This window comes from Lissotriton helveticus, chromosome 7 (assembly GCF_964261635.1).
Source record: "Lissotriton helveticus chromosome 7, aLisHel1.1, whole genome shotgun sequence".
Lineage (NCBI taxonomy): Eukaryota > Metazoa > Chordata > Amphibia > Caudata > Salamandridae > Lissotriton > Lissotriton helveticus.
Window position 1 is genome coordinate 1,954,341,631 of NC_136068.1, and position 23,219 is coordinate 1,954,364,849.

Consider the following 23,219-nt stretch of genomic DNA (forward strand, 5'->3'; position numbering starts at 1 on the left):
CAGCCTTCTCAAAATCACTGTTGCGGCCCGGGGGGGGAAACCAGGAAGTCAGGCATCCTTGCCCGTGACATGGGCGGGCCTGTGACGCGCCAGAAGAGGCTGGTGTGGCTCATTGATGCGGGGCTTCCATGAGGATGGGAGAGCCCCGCGGTAGCGGTTGAAGTCCTCAGAAGTCCCGGATACCAGGAGGAGGCCCGGGTGAAGTGGAGAGGCAAGATCTGTTTTTGCAGGGCATCGCATGGGAACCCCGTGCAGGCCACCGAGAAGACCGGAAACTGAGTTTGCACAGCAGCCCGGTGAGTGGGGCTGCATGCAGGCACTAGGAAGTGCCTGTCCGGAGTGGTCATGCCGCTGCGGGCCACTCCATCGGGGGCATATTTTATTTTAAGTGCCAGTGTTCTGCCACGTCTTGGGCATTTTGTGTATTTGATGCCGTGAGAAAGGGGGACAGGAGATGTGCGCGTTCACGTATCCAGTCTGTCCTGCGCGTGCCCTTCTCCTGTCTCCCCTGAGAGGCAAGTCAGTGACAATAGATCTCGCTGGCGACATGATTTCGCGCTGCAATCGCCAGGCGAGACCTAAAAATGCTACTAACAACATGCATAGCAGAAGGCTTAGCAAGGCAACGTTATTTACAAGATGCCATTAATGACGTACAAGGCTACCACAGAAAACTTTATTTACAAAAAGCCGCATATAACCTGCTAAGCAGAAGGCCTAATAAAGAAAACTTTATAAGATCGTACTAACAAGTGTGTGGGAGCAAGAAACATGCATTTGAAGTCGTACGTACCTACATTTAACAGGCCCTTCACTAAGCTAAGCAAACTTTTGCAAATATGCCTAAAGCACCCATCTAGCCTATTAACTGCAATTGTGTACTGTACAACTAACTTTTTTTAATGGATAGAGTAATAGGTAAGCAATGCAAAAACATGGCGCCACTTTTAATCGTACTTATTTTAAACGTGCAACCTAAAGTGCTAAACAGGAAGAAGTGTTAAAGATGGCGCCAGCAACAAAAACACTTCTTTTGTAGCTTTCAAATGCTGAGTAATAAACATCAGCACAAAAAAAACGCGATAACATGGCGCTAGGCTAACCCGTTTGCTGTTTAGGAGGTGCTAACTGGAAGGAACAAATTGGAAATGTGGGGTGAGTTGTATCCGTATAATGTCTGCATCTAGTTCGTCAGATCTTTAATTAAAGCAACAACAAATGTCCAAAAGCACATACTGAAACTAAAAGCAGTGCTTTTATGCACCTGAAAGGGCATACTAAAAAGTAAAGCAGCGTTTTAATGCATGCGCCACAACTAAAAAGCATTGATAAGTATTATTGCAAAAGCACACAAACAAAATATGTACACAAAAAAAAACTGCGCGCATATTATGTTAACTACCGCACCGGTAGTAGTACAAAAATATAAGCTGCCACTAACACTCGTATAAAAGGAGCTATGTTAACTGTGCATTACTAATACTCCTGCACATAGCTTGTCCTGCAACCTATGCCGCCGTACCTAATTGTAAGCGCCTACATTGTCTGCCCCTAAGTTGTTTATTTGCTCTTTAACTTTCAGCCGTATAAAATAAAGATAGACTATGCGTACATTTTAATGTTTTATACCGCACTAGCAATAGCAACAGAAGCTATAAACTGCGAATAACACATATACAAGCAAAAAGCGTGTTAACACTGCAGTACTAATTTGCATGCACATTAGGCGTTCCTAGATTGTTTTTAAAACCGTGTGACAGAAGTGTTTACGACACAGAACGCATGTAAATGCAGCACAACAAGAAACAATGCTAATGTGGCATGAAAGGCGCGCAAATAGGCAGTACGGAAAACTAACTACGACCACGCGTATATTGTAATGTTTTACACTGCGCTAGTAATAGCAAATAAACTGCCAATGACATGCGTATAAGAGGAGTGTTAATGCGGCATCAAAGGCGTATAGATAGGCTGTACTGCAAATTAACAACTACCACGCGTATATTGTAATGTTTTATACCGCACTAGTAATACCAAATAAACTGGGTGCACATTAAGCGTTCCCAGGTAATGTTTTTTTGTTAAAAGCGCGTAAGAGGTGTTGACGCGAAAGAGAACGCGCTTCACTAAGCTAAGGAAACTTTTGCAAATATGCCTAAAGCCTCTAGCTAGCCTATTTACACTGCAATTGTGTGCTGCACAACTAACTTTTTTTAATGGATAACAGTGCAAAAACGTGGCGCCACTTTTAATCGTACTTATTTTAAAAGTACAACCTAAAGTGTTCATGGATAGCGTACTACGTAAGCAATACAAAAACATGGCGCCACTTTTAATCGTAAGTGCGAAACAAAGAAGAATAAGTGTTTTTAAGATAGCACCAGCAACAGAAACACTTCTTTTGTAGCTTTCAAATACTGAGCAATGAAACATGAGCACAGAAGAAAAATCGCGATAAAATTGCGCTAGGCCATTTGCTGTTTGAGGTGCTAACTGGAAGGAACAAATTGAAAATGTGGCGCCAGTTGTACGGGCCTGCATTGTCTGCCTCTAGTTCGTCAGCATTTTAATTTAAGCAGCAACAAATCCCCAAAAATGCAATTTGAAAATAAAAGCAGCACTTTTATACATCTGAAAGCGTATACTAAAAAGTAAAGCAGCGTTGTAATGCATGCGCCACAACTAAAACGCGTTAAAGTATTCTTGCAAAAGCACACAAAAACTAAATCTGCACACACCCAAAAACAGACTGCGTGCATATTATGTTTTATACCGCACCGGTATGAGTACAAAAATATAAGCCACCACTAAGGTTTTTTGTTTTCTCTTTAACTTACAGCCGAATAACAGAGAGTATGCGTAAATTTTTATGTTTTATACCACACTAGTAATAGCAAAAAAGCTATAAATTACTAATAACGCGTATACTAGCAGGAAGCGTGTTAACACTAGAGTACTAATTTGCGTACACATTAGGCGTTCCCAGCTCATGTTTTTAAAACCGCGTGACAAAAGTGTTTACGACAAAAAAACACTCCTGTCAAAGAACACATGTAGAATGTTAATGCAGCATCAAAGGCGTGCAGATAGGCAGTACGGCAAATTAACAACGACCACACCTATATTATCATGTTTTCTAGCGCACTAGTAATAGCAAATAAACTGCGTGCACATTAAGCGCTTCGAAGTAATGTTTTTATTAAAAGCGGGTTAGAAAAGTACGCGTTCACTGCATGTTAACCAAGCACGAAAAAGAAGAGCATGTTAACATGGGGCCAAACGCACACACATAACCCGTACTGCAACATCAGCTAACGACTATGCCGTACACGTTCACCGCTGGACACGTTCACAGCTCATGTCTCCAAAAGCGCACGTTCACAGCTCATGTCTCCAAAAGCGTGCGTTCACAGCTCATGTCTCCAATGTCTTTACAAGCTTGTGCACCTCTCCTGTCCCGCTTCGCTAAGCAAGTCTGCAACAATAGATCTCACTTGCGCAAGGGCGAGACCTAAAAAATGTGCGCTTCTTTTAGGCTTGCATAATTGTGAAGCTCCGTGCAGGAAAAGCACGAGTGCTATGAATATGTGAAAGGGTGTTGCAGCCACGCAGAGCGCACTCATCCCGACCTTGACAAAGAGGACATTTGTATGCTGCACCCGAGGGATGCAGACCTGCTCCTTCTGGGCTCTTGTAAACGCCCTCCTGCTGTTGGACGGCACAAACCATTCACATATTAGGCGCCAGGCACAAGCGGTGTTTACAACGTCCACTCTCTGCTTCCTGGGATCTCTGCTCTGTTTCTTATAACTTGTGTCCTGTGTTTCTTAAAAACTGCTGTTTTTTTTCTTTTGTTTGTTTTTTTACAACCTCTAATATCTGATACTTTTTCCTTCTTAACAGCGACCTGGGAGGACGGAGAAAATCAAATTAAAGCAAATTTCCAATTTAATGACCGAGATTGAGACAAAGTGCCAGCAGCCGGCAGAGGAGCTCCTCAAGGTGAGGGTCTACTTGAAATAGACACATATAACATTGGGCTGCACAGTGTTCAATGTAAGCACTGGAGTGTGTGGGGTCTGTAGATCAGGTGACCTTCGTGGCCCATGGTACATGTGCACTGGTACTGACCCTCCAAGGGCCCCTTTGTCTGAAAGCCTTGGTATGGGAATTGGGATTTGTTAGACTGCCCCATTGGCGTGGGTCTCCCTTCCATTTTTGCTGTTGCCTCATGTGTTTTTGCTGGGCTAGATGCTTTGGGCACTGTGCCACTGCTAGTCCGTGCCCCAGTGCAGTCTGGTACTGTCATGCTGGCTGGGCAAGTGCACCCACTTCCCAGTCCTTAAACCTTCCCTTCTCTTCATATTAGGCACCCCCAATGGGAGGCCGAAGGGCAGGGTGAATTGTAAGAATAAGGTAGTATACGCCCTGATGTGTGTGGCATGTCCTAATAGTGAATTACAGCCATTTTCATTTTTCACTATTGCAAGGCTGCCTGTTCTCCATAGGCCAGAATGGGCTGTTCGAATTGCTACATTTTATACTCCTAATACGCTCAGAGAACATGGTAGAAAATCGATTTTAGTATCCCTGAACTCAGACTAATAAAATACATCTTATTTTAATATTCTGTGTTTGCAGATACCACTTTTAGAAAGTAGGTATTTGCTTGTCTAACCGTTCAAACCTGCCTCTGCTAGTTTGTGTATTCCTATGTCTGGTTTCTGTGAGTGACAGGGCTGGGGAATTCCAGGAGACAGGTTGAGTGACCCAGTGGTGAATAGAGAGATCTGCATCTTGATGGGAGGGAGGAGTGCACTTGAACTCTGAATAGGGCTGTGCCTGCCTTCCAAAATGCTGGCTTCACCCCCTGGGGAGCGGCTGATGTCTTTGCCCTACACACTGAAGGAAGAGGAGTCCTGTAAACAAAGTGCTCCAGGACAGTACTTGCCTTCCACAATGCTGGCTCCACCTCCTATGGGGCGTCTGATGTGCATGCCCTGCACTGTGAAAGGAAAGGAGAAGTCTGGTAAACTGAGTGCTTCAGAACTGGTTTGGACTGGGCAAAGGCCCCTCTCCCCTCAGAGAACAAAGGATTTCTGGGTATAAATATTGGGACCCTGATCCCATGAAATTAGATCACTTTGGACCACAACAAGAAACCTTTACTGAGGAGAGGAACCTGAAGAAACTGAGGAGAGACTATTCCCAAGCTGAAGTGCTGCTTGGGGGATTGGCCTGCAGTGGTTGCCTTACTGCCAAAGGAAGGAGAAACGAACTTTGTGTACTTTGCTTTCAACTTGTGAAGGATCTCCAAGGCCTTGGAAAAGAGCTTGCCTCCTGCTGAAGTCTCAGGGACAACAGACTTCACTCCCCAGCTCATGTGGCAGTGCCTGCTGCTGTTTTGGGCCTTCTGAGGAACTGCGTGTCGCAAGAAGCTGGAAGCGCGACTCAATGAGAAGAAGCGTGTCGCCATCGCTGTGCCTGCCGTCGCAATTCCGGAGAAAGGAGGGTGTTGCCGCTGGAACTGTCGCACTGCATCGCATCGGAGAGAAGCGTACTGCAACGACGAGAAAATGTCGCCGCCGCAGCAACTCCGAAGAAGGAGGGTGCCGCCGCTGCAGCTGACGCATCGCATCAGGGGAAGAATCTCGCAACGAGGTCGGAGTGTGTCGTCGTCTCTGTGCCTGCCGTTGCAACTCTGAAGGATGAGGGTGTTGCCGCTGGAACTGTCGCATTGCACCGAATCGACCAAGAGCACCTCGCATCCTCGAAGCAAGACGCCGGCGGAGCTGCTGCCGTCACATCTTGGATGACGCCGCTGTAGCCGACGCATCATGCGGAAGCTTCACGCATCGTGTGAGAAGAGCATCGCCGCTTGAGCTGTTGCCGTCGCATCGTAAGGGTGTTGCCGCTGCAGTCCATGCATCGGACCGAGAGCTTCTCGCATCCCGAGAAGCATGCCACATCTGGGAGATCTTCACATCTTTATTTCTTTGCACCTGAGCTTTGCCGCATTCCCTATTGCTGTGACATTGCTTGTCGTGGAAGCGCAACGCAACTTAAGGTACATTGACGCAGGGTGTCGCATCTAAGAACTGAACTGAACTAAGCTTAAATCTACCATCTTAAAGTAATCGGTGTGTATTTTTGTCGTTTAATGGTCTTGTTGTAACTCTAAAGTATACCTATTTTTTAACTAAAACGTGTGGTGTCCATTTGTAGTGTTGTCACTGGGTTACTGTATGTGGTCACAACTGCTTAGCTTACAACGCCTCTGAAATAAGCCTTGACTGCTCGCGCCACGCAATTTAGGGAGAGCAGGGGTTATTTTAGTAGTGCAATTCCCCTTACCCTGACTAGACGAGAAGGTTCCTACTTGTCACAAGTACCTACCTGTGCCAACTAGAGACCCCCAAATCTAACAGGAATGCATGCTCATTAAAGCAGAAAGGCGTCCAGGCTCTACATTGTTGTTGCTGGGGGTCCCATCATTTGTTTCCTGTTTCTTCCCCGTCCTCTTTTCTGCCTCCTGAACCCTGTCAAAGAGGGAACTGTAGCTTGTTGTCCCCTGATCAATAACCTTTGTTTCCTGTTCTCTCAGGGCTCCTCTCGGATGTGGGCAGAGAGAATATATGAGTGAAGGAATTAGTTATATTTTGGGGGTAGTGCTTCCCCCTTCCCATATCAGACTTATGAAATGACTACTTCCAAACAAGGATTCTCCTGAGTCCTAAAGACTATGTATGCACTAGTTCTGTAGCCCAAACCCATCTAAAAGGCAGCTGAGCACTGTCCGTACTTAAAGACCAGCAACAAGTCAGAGGAGAGGAAGCTGGGTTTTGGACGGTTGATGCGCGGTGATGTAGAGTTCTTTAAAGAGCTGAATCTTCAACTCTTCTCTGAGCTAGAGCAGCACTGGGCGGTCCTGGTGGCTACAGGGATGTTGTCCAGATTCAGTCCGGTCCTGGCTGCGGGTGAATGGAGATCCAGAAGAGGTGATGAGATTCTATGGCTACATGCTGTGTATGACATTTAAGAGGACATTTGACTGTCACCACATAGTGTGACATGCTTCATCCTTGTGTGTGAAGGGTAAAACCTCAAAGTCTGAAATAAGACCAATATGGACTGCATGGGTTTTCAGCACGCTGTTGGGCCCCTCTATTCACACCATACCTTTTCTCCCACAATAGGCCATCCTTCTGGGTGTTACTCTATATCCAGAACCAAACTCCCAATTTGTTGTGTAATTAAGTTGAAACAATTTTTTTTTTTAAGGGAGAGTATCACATTTTCCGGCCCTATCACAACATTAACAAGCATTTGCAATGTAATAGGTCTCGCATTTGCAAGAGTTAAAGCTATTGGCATTGTAAATGACAGTGCCTTTTATTAATCTGTTTTGAAAACCAACACATCAATAAAAGGCATTGTCAATTACAATGTCAATAGCTCAAACTCTTGCAAGGACAAGACCTATTGCATTGTGTTGGACCTGACCTCATGGCGTGGTTCCCCCCCGTCCCTCAGCACCCCGTTAGCCTAGCCCTGCACCCGGAATCCCCTGGTCGTCCTGCTCCCTGTACGCCCAGACCCCGTAATCGACGACCAGCCCCGCATGCCCTGACCCGCTTCCCGGCTCAGAGCGCCCAGAACCTGCATGCCCCACAGGGCCCGGCAGCCATTTTCCTTCCCTGAGGTCCCTGACTCCCTGGGCCTAGCATGACCCCGGCCCCAGCGAAGCTTAGACTCTGATTGTTCCCACCTCTTTGGCGACAAGGCTGACGATGCCCTGGAGCGCTTTAAAGACTTGCCGTCCACGGCCAAGTCCTTGTGTCTTTCCACGAAGAGCCCTGCCACGTCTGGGTTTCGTTCCTTTCTTGGCCAGAGTAAGAGCACCAAAGTATGCTCCTCCACTAATCATGTGCAGAACCAGCCCCAGCGTGGCCGTGGCTTCCGCAGGGGCGGGTCTGGTAACCAGCGAGCGGGTCAGTCCACCTCCACCCCGCTGCTTCCGCCTCCAAGCCTTCCTAATCCGAGCTTCAGGGAGCCACTCACTCCGGTGGGTGGCAGGGTACGACACCACATCCACCACTGGTGCGAAATTAACTCTGACGAGTGGGTGCTGCAGATAATCTGCCAGGGTTACTCGCTCCCCTTTCTGTCCTCCCCTCCAGCCATGCCACTGCGGTACCCCTGCCTATCGGGGGATTATTTGGCTCTACTCCGTCAGGAAGTCACGGTCCTCCTGGCCAAGGGGGCCATCAAGTGAGTTCCCGGTCAGGAAGTAGGCAAGTGGTTGTTATTCCCACTACTTCCTGCGCCCCATCTTGGACCTCTGGGAAGTCAATCGCTTCCTCCGGAAGGAGAAGTTCAAGATGCTGACTCTGGCTCAGGCCCTGGCTGCCCTGGACCCTGGAGACTGGATGTTAGCGCTGGACTTGCAGGATGTTTATTTTCACATTCCTGTCCTGCTGGCCCACCGGCGCTACCTGCGGTTCACGGTAGGCCAGGAGCATTTTCAGTTTGTCGTGCTCCCATTCTGCCTTACCAGTGACCCTCGGTGTTCACGAAGGTGATGGCGGTAGTCGCAACTCATCTGCGCATGTCAGGGGTGTCAGTCTTCCCCCTACCTCGACGATTGGCTGTTGAAGGCGGGCTCGCCCCAGGCAGTCCTCTCCCACCTCCAGACTATGGCCAACCTCCTGTATTTGCTAGGGTTCTCCATCAACGTCCCGAAGTCGCACCTGAGTCCCTCTCAGAAGCTACCTTTCATCGGAGCAGTTCTGGATTCGACGCTGTTTCGGGTTTATCCTCCCAAGCAGGTAGTCCGGGATATTCAGGCTATGATAACGCTCTTTCAGCCTCTATCCCGAGTTTGTCAGGTTGACCTTCTAACTTCTGGGCCTGATGGCCTCCTGCATCCTGCTGGTGACACATGCAAGGTGGCATATGTGGGCCCTGCAGTGGGACCTGAAGTTCCAGTGGGCACAGCATCAGGGCAACCTGTCTGATCACGTCCAGGTTTCGAGGGCGCTGCACGAGAGTTGCAGTGTGAGCTCATGAATCGCGATTGGGTCAGTGGCAGATCCCTATCCCTTCCCCAATCGGAGCACGTAGTTGTGACGGACGCGTCCCTCCAGGGCTGGGGAGGCCACATGGGAGAGGTGGAGATCAGGGGCCTCAGGTCTCCAGCAGAGTCCCAGCTCCATATCAACCTTCCGGAGCTGCGGGCGATCCGTCTTGCACTGAAGGCATTCCTCCCCTCTCTCCGGGGGAGTGTAGTGCAGGTGTTCACGGACAACACCACCGCCATGTGGTACTGCAACAAACAGGGCGGGGTGGGGTGGTGGACCCTATGCCAGGAGGCTCTGCGCCTCTGGCAGTGTCTGGAACATCAGGGTGTGACCCTGGTGGTTCAACACCTGGCAGGTTCTCTGAACGCCAGGGCGGATGAACTCAGCCGTCGGTGCATGATGGATCACGAATGGCATCTGAACTCTGACGTGGCGCAAGGTCTCTTTCAGCAGTGGGGAGAGCCTTGGTTAGTTCTATTCGCCACAGAAGAGAACGCGCAATGTCATTAGTTCTGCGCGTTGGAATTTCCAAGGTGGCACTCGCTCTGAGACTCTTTTCGTCGCGAGTGGAGTTACGGTATATTGTACGCCTTAACGCCTATAACACTTCTGCCCAGAGTGCTGAAAAAGATCAGGTGCGACCGGGCCCAGGTTATCCTTGTGGCTCCGGACTGGGCACAAAGATATTGGTATCCAGAGCTACTCAGCATGTCTGTCGATTCCCCTGATTCGTCTGTCTCTTCAGGAGGACCTTCTGTCGCAGCATCAGGGGACGGTCCTCCACCCGTACCTTTCCAGTCTCCACCTACAAGCTTGGAGATTGAGCGGCGACAGTTGAGGCCATTTGACTTGCCTCCTGAAGTCTGTAATGTCATTCTGGCAGCCAGGCGTCCCTCCACAAAGTCGTTATACGCCTGCAGGTGGAACAGATTTGTGGCATGGTGCACAGCAAAGGCTGTGGATCCACTCTCTGCCCCCGTTTCTGAGGTTCTCCTCTTCCTTCTTTCTCTTGCCCAGCAGGGCTCTGCTCAGGGCACTATCGAGGGCTACCTTTCTGCCCTTTCCGCCTTCTTAAGGCTACCTGATAAGCCATCTTTGTTCAAGTCCCCAATTTTAAATAGGTTTTTGAAGGGCATCACACACATATTTCCTCCTGTTCCATTCGTGATGCCTCAGTGGGACTTGAACCTTGTACTTACTTATCTGATGTGCGCTCCCTTTGAGCCACTTCATAACTGTCCTCTCCGTCTTCTTACTCTAAAGACTGCTTTCCTGGTTGCCATCACCTCTGCCAGGAGAGTGAGTGAGCTCCAGGCTCTTTCTTCCAAACCTCCTTTCCTTTCTGTCCATCCGGACAAGGTTGTGTTGCGGACAAGACCCTCTTTCCTGCCCAAGGTAGTCACAGACTTCCACATCGGGCAGTCCATCACCTTGCCCACCTTATTTCCGCCTCCGCATCCTTCGAAAGAGGAAGAGAGGCTCCACCGTCTGGACCCAAAATGTGCACTCTCTTACTATCTTGATCGCACACGCCAGTACTCTTTGGCTAAAAAGGAACCTCCTGTTGGGCTGAGGGCCCACTCCACTCGGGCCACGGCGACTACTACTGCCCTGGGCCGAGGAGTCCCCTTACAGGACATTTGTCAGGCAGCTACGTGGGCCTCGTTGCACACGTTCGCGAGACACTACTGCCTGGACAGTCAAGTCCGGACGGATGGCTTCTTTGGCCGTTCCGTCCTCCAGGACTTTCTGGTGTGATTATTAGTTCGCAGACCCACCACCGAGGTTGGTATTGCTGGGGTATCTATTCTAAGATATCACTAACGTGTCTCGTTCAGATGCACAAGTTACTACTTGTGTAACGATATATCTGTAAGACATTAGTTAGTGATAGATTCCTTACCGACCCGCCCATCATCCCCGTTCTGCGAACCGATATCTAGGGTTAAGGTCATCCCCTTTCAGGGCCCTAGTTTCATGGCACCAGTGTTGGTTCTATCATGGCTCTGCGTATCTGGCGCGGAAAAGCTGTGTATAAGAACTGACGTCCGTGCGCGAGGGCGTCGTCGAAGTACTCTGGCGACTTCATTCCGGCGCTAACGCCCCTCGCCCCAACTGAAGAACAGGGAGAGCAAGCAGGCTGCGTGCTTCAGAGAGGCAGAAACCATGCCTAGGAACACGGAGGTGCACTGCTGGAGGCAGCACTAGGCGAAAGCTGGCTGCCTGCCTCCTCCTGAGCTGCGATAAGCTTCGATAAGGGGGCCTGAGCAGGAAGGATTGTGAGCACCCAGCAGCCTTTATTACCGGATCAATCATTAGCAGTAAATGCCACAAGCTTGCCACAAGCTTGATGTATGAGCAGTGATCATTAGCCAATGGTGGTTGCTGCGTAAAGCGGCTGCCTCCATTGTTTTCAAAGGACATAAACAAACAATACAGAAACGAGAGTTCTCGCCTCTAACCACCTCCGCCTCGGTGAAGGCCGGCTCGCAGTTTTCCGTGGGGCTATCTTCTCCACCCAAGGCCGGCTGGGATGGTGGAGGGGCAGACAGGATGCGCCAAGACTTTATGCTGATGCGGAGCGGAGCTTCAGTTCTCTCTGCCTGGCCAGTCAGTCCTGCAGCTTCAATGAATTTAACGAGGAAGTGCCGGGTCACACGCCCCTTCCCTGCTGCTAATGCTGTCTGGGACACCAATGTAATACAAGCACTGGCAAAGCCAAAAAGTCTGACATTCACTGCCAGCTTTTTGCGCTGCCATGGCTACAACCAAAAAACAAGTCAAATCCTCTGTTAAAAAAAGCCCAGCCCCAAACTAACATCCAACTAAAAAGAAGCCTAAATGACGGCTGTAAGCGAAAATTGCTTAAAAGCCTCTAAAATAGAACCACGTAGTGAGAGGCATGGCGAAAAAACTACACCCAATACAACTGTGTAATTAGGAGGTGGGAGGGAGCAAAACTATAATTAAATGTAATCAGCTATGGTGCCGCAACTACACACAGGCTGTTGGTGGGAAAAAAAATTCTTTAAGAATAACAAAGGATCAGGGTGACCATACAATATGGCTTAATGCACTAATCAGCTTGGAGGATCGGCCAAGACGAGTCTGATGTCCAACAAACAGTTCAAAATCAGTGGCTTATATACTCTAAAACCACAATAGCATAAAGTTACAAGCATAGGATTTACGTCACAAATGAGTAGATTAAAACAGCAGTTTTGCAGCGCGACTCTTTCTGGATTCACTATGCTGTGCATTATTCCGCCATCTAGTTGTTGGGTCTGGAATTGTAGTCTTTTTTTTTTTTTTTTTTTTTTTTTTTTTTGCCATGGCCCAGGTGGGCATCGACATCCCACCATTTGGTGTCGTTCGTGACGTCAACGTGCTTCCGGCGGAAGCTCCCATCTCTGGTCGACATCTTCAGATTCTATTTTCCACTGTGGGTCTAGATCGTTGCCGAGGAGTTCCAGAAGTTTGGAAGAGGAATTCAAGCGAAATTGAAGATATTAGACGAAGAATCAAGTTTTCAACTACACCTGACTACAGGTCAGGTAACGGGAGCGACGAGAGAGAAGCTTTACGAACAAAATCTCGACGTTCGGAGATTGGGCTCGCAGGGGCCTCTCTGAGCGCGGGTATGGACAAAACACCATTCAAGTTTTGCACCAGTTGCCACCACAAGTACGCATAGACGGACCAGCATCCGGTCTGCAACCTCTGCTTGCCACTCGACCACAGAAGCAAAGCCTGCAACGCCTGCTCGGCGTTTACTCCCAAGACCGGGGCAGAGAATGGCGAACCACAACATGCATGGGCCACCTCCATCACTACGAGGCCTGGGCCTCGAAAGGAGCTCTGCCTTCCAAATATTCAACAAAAGCAACAGCCTAAAGAGACAGTCAGCCGAGCGGATCCTTCAAAAAGGACCACCCAATCTGCAAAAAAAACTCAGACGTCGAAGGTTGCCCTCGAGAAGGACACCTCTGCGCCGAGGCAAGAGGGACTGATGTCAATGTCCACGAAGAGAAGCGCTCCACCCCTCGACGCCGAACATGCCGATGAGATGGAGAGGAAGAAGAGGAGGCTTGAGGCCGAAATGGCGAGCACCCTACAGCGGAAGAAGGACTTTGACGAAAAGATGAGTCTATACACCATCCCGCCGAAACCCAAGGTCAAAAGGTACGACGACGACGCGGAACCGCCGAAAACACCCGAACCAGTTGAGGAACTAAGGGAAGGGTACTACTATTTCGAGGGAGAGGGCGACAAAGATCTGCAATTCTACCGGAACGTCCTCGGAGGCACAAGACGTGGATTGGCAAGATCTCGACGCCGAATCGCTGTCGGAGGGTGTAGACACTTATCCTTGGAGGCCTTCGCCGCCAGACGACCGTGATCTCTAATATGGTTGTGCAGAAGGCTGCACAGACTTATAGGGTGAAAATGGAAGAGAAGCTCATGGCATGTTTCCTCCTGGAAACTACTGCCTCAACAGACCAGAAGCCAATTCCTGCCCATGCTCCCTGGTGCGCTGGACCAGGGAAGAGAGGCCTTTAAGGAGCCAGCAGTATGCAAGGCTGTGACACCAAGAACAGAGAAAAAATACAAACATTCTTCAAAGAACCCTGCATACATCCAGGGGTCAGTGCCTGCCGACTCCATAATTGCAGCAACGGCTAGGAAAAGGGCTATGTCACCAAAAATACCGGGCGACCTCCAGACAAGGAGAGTAGGAGTATGGATCTCACAAGGAGAAAGGTGGAGAGAAATGCGGCAATACAGTGGCACATTGCGAATTCCAACGCCCTGCTAACCCGGCACACATACCATCGCTGGGAAGAAGTGGACCGCTCCTAAAGCACCTACCAGATCAGTACCAACAGAGAGCTGGTCTCCTGGTAGAGGAAGGAAAGAACTTGGTGAACGCATGCCAAAAATCGGCTCTGGATGCTGCAGAAACCTCTAGCAGGCTAATAATGATAGGGGTGACTGAGAGAAGACCTGCATGGCTGAGAATTTCAGGATTCAAGCCGGAGGTACAAAGCAACATCTTAAAGAAACCCTTCAATGGAGAGCAACTGTTCGGCACACCAGTGGACGACGAGTTGACACAGCTCAAGAAGGACAATGAAACAGCTTGGTCCATGGGAGTGCTGCAGTTCAGGGGGCGGAGAAGAGGCACCCCCACGAGGAGACCCGGTGGTAGAAGTGGAGGCAACATGCCGACCACGTCGCATCAAGCGTTCCAGGGAGGCTACTAAGGGAACAACCAAGGCCAGCAGCAGCAGGGTCCGCAGCAGCAGAACTGGCAGTACCAACCCTGTGGACAGTCTTGTCGAGGGCACGGAAACTGACAAGGACAGACACGGAGGGGTTGATAACAGCCCTCAACCAAGTGACTCCACGATGCATCAGGCCCCCACTCTAGCATCACCTCAGGGTGGGCGGAAAAACAAAAAGAGAATATGCAGCCAAACATTCAATGACAAACAGTACCTCAAAATCGGTAGGGGGAAGAGTAAGAGACTTCATCCAGGAATGGTGGAAGGTCACATCAGACAAATGGTTCCTAAACATCATACAATACGGATACTGTATAGAGTTCGAAAGACAACCTCCAAACAGAAAACCAAGAAGACAAACTCACCCAAGGAGCTCTTGCTCTTGCAATAGGAGGCACAGGAATTGCTCAGCAAGGGGGCAATAGAAGTGGTACCGCAAACCCAAAGGAACAAGGGAGTTTACTCAACTTACTTCCTGGTACAAAAGGTGGACTATACACCGAGACCTATCCTAGATCTGAGGTCCCTCAACAAATTCATAAGGTCGCAAAAATTCAAGATTACCTCCCTACAAGACATAATACCACAAATACAGCAAGGAGACTTCATGGCTACTATAGACTTAAGACGCATACTTACACATTCCCATCAACCACAAACACAAGCGCCTACTAATGTTTGTGATCAACCAAAGCCACTACCAGTTCACATTACTGGCATTCGGGCTGAAATCCGCACCAAGGGTGTTAACGAAATGCCTAGCAGCTGTTGCAGTTGGGAAGATCTAGTGGTTGTCTCACACCCAGTGCATCAAGAAATAGTGTGGTGGAACGAACAAAACATATGACAGGGGAAACCATTCACACAACCAACTCCAACAGTGACCATCCCAACGGGCGCCTCCCAGCTGGGGTGGGGCACGCACATGAACAGACTGAAGGTGAGGTGGCTATGGTCTCAACAGGATGCGGTCAAGCACATCAACTACCTGGAACTAAAGACAGCTTTCCTAGCCCTGAAAGCTTTTCAGAAGCAGCTGTACGGAAACAGGGTGTTGATCCAACCAGACACCACAACCATGGTCTACATCACGTGTACTCGTAGTACGGCCCGCTGGCCTCCAGCGGCCCGGCAAGCCTTCTGGGGCGGCCCGCGGACCCCCGAGACATCGTACCCGTGTATTAATTTTTTTTTTTATCGTGTCTGCAGCAGCACGAGAGACTCTGCTACTCTGTGGGGGCTGCCGGCCGTGCGATCCTAGCGATGGCCAGAGTAAAGCTGCAGGGGCCTAAGAAGAGGTGAAATACATCAACGCCTCATTAGCATGCAAATGGTCTTTTAAAGGCCTGTGAAGTGCTTGGGTGTGGCTGTGAGTGTGTGTGTGCCCAGGCTGGCACACAGGCAGGGTGAGATGACAGAGGGAGTGGAAGGGAAAGGGAGGGGGGGAAGGAGAAGGAGGGAGTGAGTAGGAGGGAGAGGAAAAGGGAGGAAGACAGAGAGAGTGAGGGAGGGAGGAAGAGGGAGGGAGAGGGATTGGGAGGGAGGGAGAGGGATTGGGAGGGAGGGAGATTCCGGGATGGAAGGACTTTGCAGCAAACCGCACAGAAGCTTGATGGTGCCTGCGAAGCATGATGGTCACTCCCTGACCATAGGGGAGATTCTTCAGTCTTCTGATGATCAGGAGGTCTAAGGTCAAGAGTTTCTTCGTGGAAGGTTGTCAAGATTAATCTAATCTGGAATGGGACCAGCTCCTACCTTTATTCTCCTAAAGGGGGCTGCACTACGGACTAGGTCCCTCCCCTGGGTGGGACCAGGAAGGGGGGTGGTTACACCCCCTATCCTTTGTCCAGTTTCCCGCCAGATCTGGGACTGGAGTGTCCCAGCAACTGGTTGGAACCGGTGTATGCACAGGGCACCTTGTGTGTCCCAGGCATGTCTCATTCATTTCAGCCTGGGCCTACCCAATACACAAAATCCTGTCTGGGGAGGTGCTAGCACCTCCCAAGGCAGGAAACCCTTTGTCCAAGCCTCCCTCGCTGGAAGGACTCCCAGCAGCAGGAGGTCAGACTTGTGTCTGTGGTGGCAGCATCCATTTTGTGATGCTGAGGCTCGAGTTAACTTTAACCGGGGTTCACAGTTACATACATGTCGTGTCCCTCTAGAAGGGTGGAATGCTACCCCCGTCGCCAGAATTGGCGAGGGGGTAGTATTCCAATTCATATGACACCTTACTTGACATGTTTTGATAATGTTATACCAGAGTTAGCATTTAACCGCGAGGATTATAATGCACTTAAGAGTATATGGTATAGCGTTATCATGGAACAACTATTAGGACTTGGTTCTGCAAGCTGCAAACGGGCTCAGCTCATGCCTGAGCACCATCTCACAATTCCAAGCACTCTGCCTTCAGGATTGATAAAGCCTGCCATAGGAGTGACTGATAGGAATATATGTGTCCATTTTAGGTTTAGATATAGGGATACTATATCTACAGCAAAGGGTGTTTACACCACCTTGCCCCAGCTGTCATGCAGCCAGTTGTGTCAGTTTTGGATGGCCAGCCAGGGGTGGCATAATACATGCTTCAGCCCCTGGTAGGCCCTGGGTACACCTATGCCGTGGAGAAGTGTGGCTCAGGGGTTAGAGGCGGCAGACCCGGAAGCTGAGATCGATCCTGGACCAGGGTTCAATTCCCCGCCTCGGCGGGTCTTGGGCTAAAAAATCCACGGACTCGATAATTCTCGTTCCGGTGCCTACTCAACTCACGGGTTCACACTCTGCGACTCTGGGCAATAGCTTGCTTAATCTCCACTACGGCCCCTCGCGGCAGGATGCCTGGCTTTCACCTTGTGGATACCATGCCGGGGTTATCACACAGGGGAATACGAGGACGGGTTCCCTAAGCAAGCGCCTTGAGACCTCTGGGTGATTAGTGCGCTATATAAATCGAAATACATTTACATACATTTACATACATTTACATGCCCTGGATACCTATGGTATACTGTACAGGGACTGATAAGGTGACTCAGTATCCAATTAGATATGTACCTAGGGTACATGGAGTCCATTTTAACAGAGAGAGCAGGAGGCCTGGGGTCCTGAATAGCAGGATCCCAGGCCAACTAAGTCAGAAACCAGCAAAACACTAGGCAAAAAGTTGGGGGCAACCATAGTCAGATATCCACCTTCCTACACCCCCCTCTAGTTGATTCTTCAACTACTTCTTCTCCTAATCTCCCATCTTCGATGGGAATCACTCCATATATAACACTCTGTTCTACGACATCTGTGGTGCTTTTCCTGACCAAGAATGCTCTTCCCACTCTAGCTCACTTTTTTACAACAGGTTAGTATCACCTGAAATACAAGGTGTGAGAAGTTGGCCTGGTATGCAGTGCTCACTATTCTAGTGTTCACTATGTATCAGTCCAAACAACCCTTATTGATGATTGGTTGTAAGTCAACCTTATAGACCAGCTATCCTAGTAGCATGGATACGAGCAGTCTAAGGCTAAGACTCTAGAGGGCGTGTTAAGCCAGCTGTTTTACCATCACATTACCCCTTGAACACCCAGTGAAAGGTCACCACACAAGTTGTTATGAAAATAAATGTATATTTATTTCTAACAAGACTACCCTGGCTCTTTATGAGGCAGGGAGCTAAGCACACAACAAAACTCTTACGAAAATACTTTAAGTCGCACAATTTACACAAATGCCCGAGGGGCACGAAAAACCATATACACAAGAAGTGGAATGCGAACTAGCTAGCAGGTAAGTAATACTTTTCTAGACTGTAGAAACGCTAGGCCTACAATGCTGAACCCTTAGATTAGAAGCAGGAGGCCTAGGGACGCCACGTGCAGAGTGGGAACTCTCACGCGTAATGCGGGAACAAGTCTATGGATGCGTAGCAGTTGCAAAGTTACTGTTCTCGGGCGAACCCGACTAGGTGGGTCGAAAACGGGAGTGGATCCGAACACTTAGGGTGTTGGACTATGCTGGAGCACCGGAGTACTCAGTTTACCTAGCCCAGGGGCTGCGGCTGCATAGGGTTGAAGTTGCGTCGGAAACCCACGTTGAAGAATCAGGAGCCTGAAGAGAGAAGTTGCTGGCAGGCGGCCAGTGAAGAAAGTTCGGGTGGATCCAAGCCTGGATCAGGGAAGAAGACCTGAAAGCAGAGGGGACCAAGTTCTGAATCACTAGCCAGTGATTTAGGTGGGCACCAGAGTGGCACCGGACGAAGTCACCTCGACCAGGTGAGTGGGCGCTGCTGGGCTCTGCAGTCTCTCGGACCAGGAGGCGTTGTCGGCGACCAGGATGGAGGTGCGAGCTGTCCCACGAAGGTACTTGCTGTCGACGTCGCTGGACCCAGGATTGGGCAACAAGTCTTGGCAAATGCAAGGCCCACGCGGTGGACCTAAAATGGCGTCTTGAGTGGACCAGGAGGGTCCAGGGGGCTCCTCTTTTGGAGGGGAGCAAGGGCTAGTCTGGAGCAACCAGACCAGCAGTAGTTGTCGTCGGGGAGCGTCGTAAAAGGGCCTCTAGCCAACGGGCAAGTGACCGGGACAACGCGGTGAGCAGGAAAGAGCAGAAGGGCCCCACGCAGATCTCGTGGATGCAGGGGGGCTGAACTTCGGTGCTGGAGCTGCTCAGGGTCGGGGCTTCTCTTACCCCAAAGCACTCGGTCGAGGGTCACTCGGTGGTCGTGCTGGACAAGTGTCGTGCAGTTCTGAAGATGGCCGGTCCCTCAAGGTCTCGTCGCACCCACGGATCACAGCTGGGCTGATGATGTAGGTTGAGGTCAGAGGTGCCAGAGAAGCCGGTTCTCGTTGTGCTGGAGCAGTCTTGATCCGAAGGAGAGACTGGCAACAAACCGCGAGGCTTGGTTGGTGCCTGCTGCTGCAGGGTGACTACTCCTTAGTCACAAGGGAGAAAATCTTGAGAAGAGTCTTGAGTTCTTCGTGTAGAAGGTCGGTTCAGGATTCAAAGATTGATCTAATTTGGAAGGGGGCCTGCTCCTACCGTTATCCTGCAAAAGGGGGCTGGCACGCGACTAAGTCCTGCCCTATGGGTGGGACTAGGAGGGGGGTGGTTACACCCCTCTCCTTTGGCGGGCTTTCCCCAGCTCAGGGTCTGGTGTGCCCCTGGAACTGGTTCAAGCCGGCCTATGCACAGTGAGCAACGGGGTGCCACTTGCAGTCACCTTCCGTTAAAGCCCTGCCTACCTAGGATACACAAAATCCTGTCTGGGACGGTGCTGGCACCGCCCCTGACAGGAAACCCTTTGTCCTTATCTCCTGCGCTGGGAGGACTCCCAGCAACAGGAGGGCAGACTTGTGTCTCGGTGGCAGCATCCATTTTGTGGATGCCAAGGCTCTGTCTGACTTTAACCGGGGTTACAGGTTACCAACATGTCGTGTCCCTCTAGAAGGGTGGAATGCTAACCCCGTCGCCAGAATTGGCGAGGGGTTAGTATTCCAATTCGTATGACACCTTACTCGACATGTTTTGATAAAGCGATACCAGAGTTGGCATATAACCGCGAGGATTATAATGCACTTAAGAGTATATGGTATGCGATATCATGGAACAGCTATTAGGACTTGGTTCCGCAAGCTGCAAACGGGCTCAGCTCATGCCAGAGCACCATCTCACATTATTCCAAGCACTCTGCCTTCATGATTGTTAAGGCCTGCCATAGGAGTGACTGATAGGAATATATGTGTCCTTTTTAGGGTTAGACATAGGTATACTATATCTAAAGCAAAGGGTGATTACACCACCTTGCCCCAGCTGTCGTGCAGCCAGTTGTCAGATTTGGATGGCCAGCCAGGGGTGGCATAATACATGCTGCAGCCCCTGGTAGGCCCTGGGTACACCTATGCCCTAGGTACCTAAGGTACACTGTACAGGGACTGATAAGGTGACTCAGTATCCAATTAGTTATTTACCTAAGGTACATGGAATCCATTTTACAGAGAGAGCAGTAGGCCTGGGGTCCTGAATAGCAGGGCCCCAGGTCAACTAAGTCAGAAAACCAGCAAAACACCAGGCAAAAAGTTGGGGGCAACCATAGTCCGGGATCTACCTTCCTACATAACCCCCCGCCCCCCAACGAAAGGAGATAAGGCTATCCTTGCCAGGTAAGCCTATATTGCCTGAGTGGCCATATAAGGAAGTACCAGCACTGGCATGGTTACCCCCTATCTCATGGTCCACTAAGCAATCCCTCACCCTAAGGGTATCTGAGGGTCTCCACCATAGGGAATCTCTACCTGTGGTGTGTTTTGGCAAAGAAAAAGGCTGGTGCTGAAATGGAGTATTGAAGTGAGGCTCCACTAATTTTGGGCTCAGCTTCCTCCAATCATTTTCCACCATAGAGGCCTTTCTTTCCAAGACTGAGTTGTTTTGGGCTCTCAGGGTCAACCTCTGGCTACCTACAGCTGGAGTTTGGGTCCCTCTGTTTGGCTTACTGGAGGGACAGGTCAGGTTTGGGGCCCTCAGGTCCCAGGTTTGGCTGTGCCCAACAGTGTCCATCTGTGGGAGGTCCCTAACTAAATTTAAGGGGGATCCCTCAGGAGTTTGTTTTATTTTCACTTGGCTAGGACTACTAGCTTCAGTGCCCTTAATCTGCTGATTGGGGAATTCTTTTGGACAGTGGGCCCCTTGGGGTCCAACACTGGTCTCCCTGACCTCTACAGCCCTGGGCTGACTGAGGCAGGGTAGAGAGGGGCAGGTTACCTGCTCCAGACTGGGTCCCACCTTGGAAGGGTCCACTGACATCAGGGGTTCTGCCAGGCTAGGCCTGACTACCTCTGGGGCAGTTTCTTCACAAGGGGTCAGATCAGTTCCCTGAGGAGGCTGATCCTTTCCTAAAGTCTGGTGGGAGGGAGATTTCTCTTCCTCCTCAATGCTCTGTCTGAGTGGAGTGATCCATAGTTTCAGGCTTCACAACACTGTTATCTGTCTGAGTTTGAGCTGTGGCCATCACAACTCTCCCAACCTTTTCAGGAGGGGGCTCAGTTTGGGTGTGGGCTGTTACCATCACAGCCTTGACAACCTGTTCTGGGAAGGAAGCTGTCTGAGATTGGGCTGTGACTGGCACAGCCCTCCTGATCTGTTCAGGGAGGACATCTTGGACTGGGACTGGGGCTGTGGCTATCACTGCCCCACTAACCTTACCAAGGATGTTTACCATTTTAGAATGGGTTTCTTGCTCTACTTCAGCCCAGGCTGAGAGCTCTAAATCATTCCCCAGTAGGCAATCTACAGGCAAGTTTGGTGACACTGCCACTCTCTTGTGGCCAGTGACACCTCCCCAGCTGAGATTGACCACTGCCATGGGATGATCTCTCTGTACTCCATCAATATTGGTCACCTGGTATGTGGCACCAGGTAAAAGTTGCCTTGAGGGGACTAGACTCTCAGACACCATAGTGATGCTAGCCCCTGTATCTCTATAGGCCTCAACTTTTATACCATTGATGAGGGGCTCCTGTCTGTACTTGCCCAAAGTGTTGGGACAAGTTGTGAAGTTGGCAAACCCCATGCCAGTCTCACAGACAAGAGTATCTAAGTTTGGGGACCTGGTTAGGCCAGAGTCTCCAGGAACTCCCAAAGTAAATGCACCCAAATTCTTGGGGGCACTCCCACCACCTGGGGGATTACTACTAATAGTAACAGGAGGTTTGGGAATGTTACTTGGGGGTATGTTCTCCTTATTGTTATTCTTTGGGCAACTGCTGTCAGTTTTCAAATGACCCACCTGTTTACAGGGGTAACAATAAGGTTTCTTCTGGTTATTAGAAGGATTCTGGGACCCACCCCCCTCAGAGGATTTTTGGGGCCCTGATGTGGTTTGATCTGGATATTTATTCCCACCCTTCTCTTGAGGCTTGGTTGATTCCTTTTTCTGGTCACCACCTTGGTTCTTGGGCCTAATCCTGGTTCTGACCCATTTGTCTGCCCTCTTACCCAATTCTTGTGGAGAGGTCAGATTAGAGTCTACCAGGTGCTGTTGTAATAACTGGTTCTGACAATTATTTAAGACTTGCTCTCTCATAATAAGATTATATAATCCTGTGAAGTCCGTAACCTTGCTACCCAGTAGCCAGCCTTCCAAAGCCTTAGTGGCACAATCTACAAAGTCAGACCAGTCCTGAGACTGAGTTTTCTGGGTGTCTCTGAACAGCAACCTGTACTGCTCAGTGGTTAAGCCAAACCCATCAACCAGTGTATTTTTCAGGACCTGGTAATTGTTAGCATCCTCCACTCTTGTAGTGAGGAGCTTATCTCTACCTTTACCATCAAAGGAGAGCCACAGTATAGCTGCCCACTGACTCTGGGGAATGCACTGCACAGTGCAGGCCCTCTCCAAAGCAGCCATCCATTTCTGGATGTCATCCCCTTGCTTAAAGGGGGGCACTATCTTTGTCAGGTGTTTAGTATCTAAACCCTTCTCTTTTCTCTTGGGAGATTGCTGCCACCAGTGGGAACTATCCCACTCATCTGCTGCTCTCTAGCAAAGGCAAGCTTTTCTTTGGCCAGGGCAAGTTCTTCCCTTTCAATCCTCAGAGCAGCCTGGCTCATCCTAGCTTCATGCTCTATCCTCTGAGGGGAAGTCAATCTCCTCTGGGGAGAGTTCCTTCTCCTCTGAGAAGAGGCATTAGAGTGCAGAGATCTATTGGAGTCCCTAGAAAGAGATCTATCTCTCCTAACTCCAAGGTTAGGCCCACTTCGGGTCAGTACTGGGGGTCCCCCAGATCCTAGCCCAAGTAAGTCTAAGTTGGTCCTAGTTAGCCTTCTGACTGCCTCAAGACCTTTGTCTACCTCATCCCCAGAGAGC

At 49.9% G+C, this 23,219-nt stretch overlaps 1 protein-coding gene across 1 annotated transcript in view; it reads left to right on the forward strand.

The window, feature by feature from the left end:
* LOC144770014 (E3 ubiquitin-protein ligase TRIM39-like) overlaps positions 1 to 23,219 on the forward strand; it is a 278,653-nt gene that overhangs the window by 166,390 nt on the left and 89,044 nt on the right. The window contains exon 3 of the mRNA XM_078654207.1: positions 3,904 to 4,002. Coding sequence (XP_078510333.1) covers positions 3,904 to 4,002 — 99 coding nt within the window. The remainder of the gene's footprint in view (positions 1 to 3,903; positions 4,003 to 23,219) is intronic.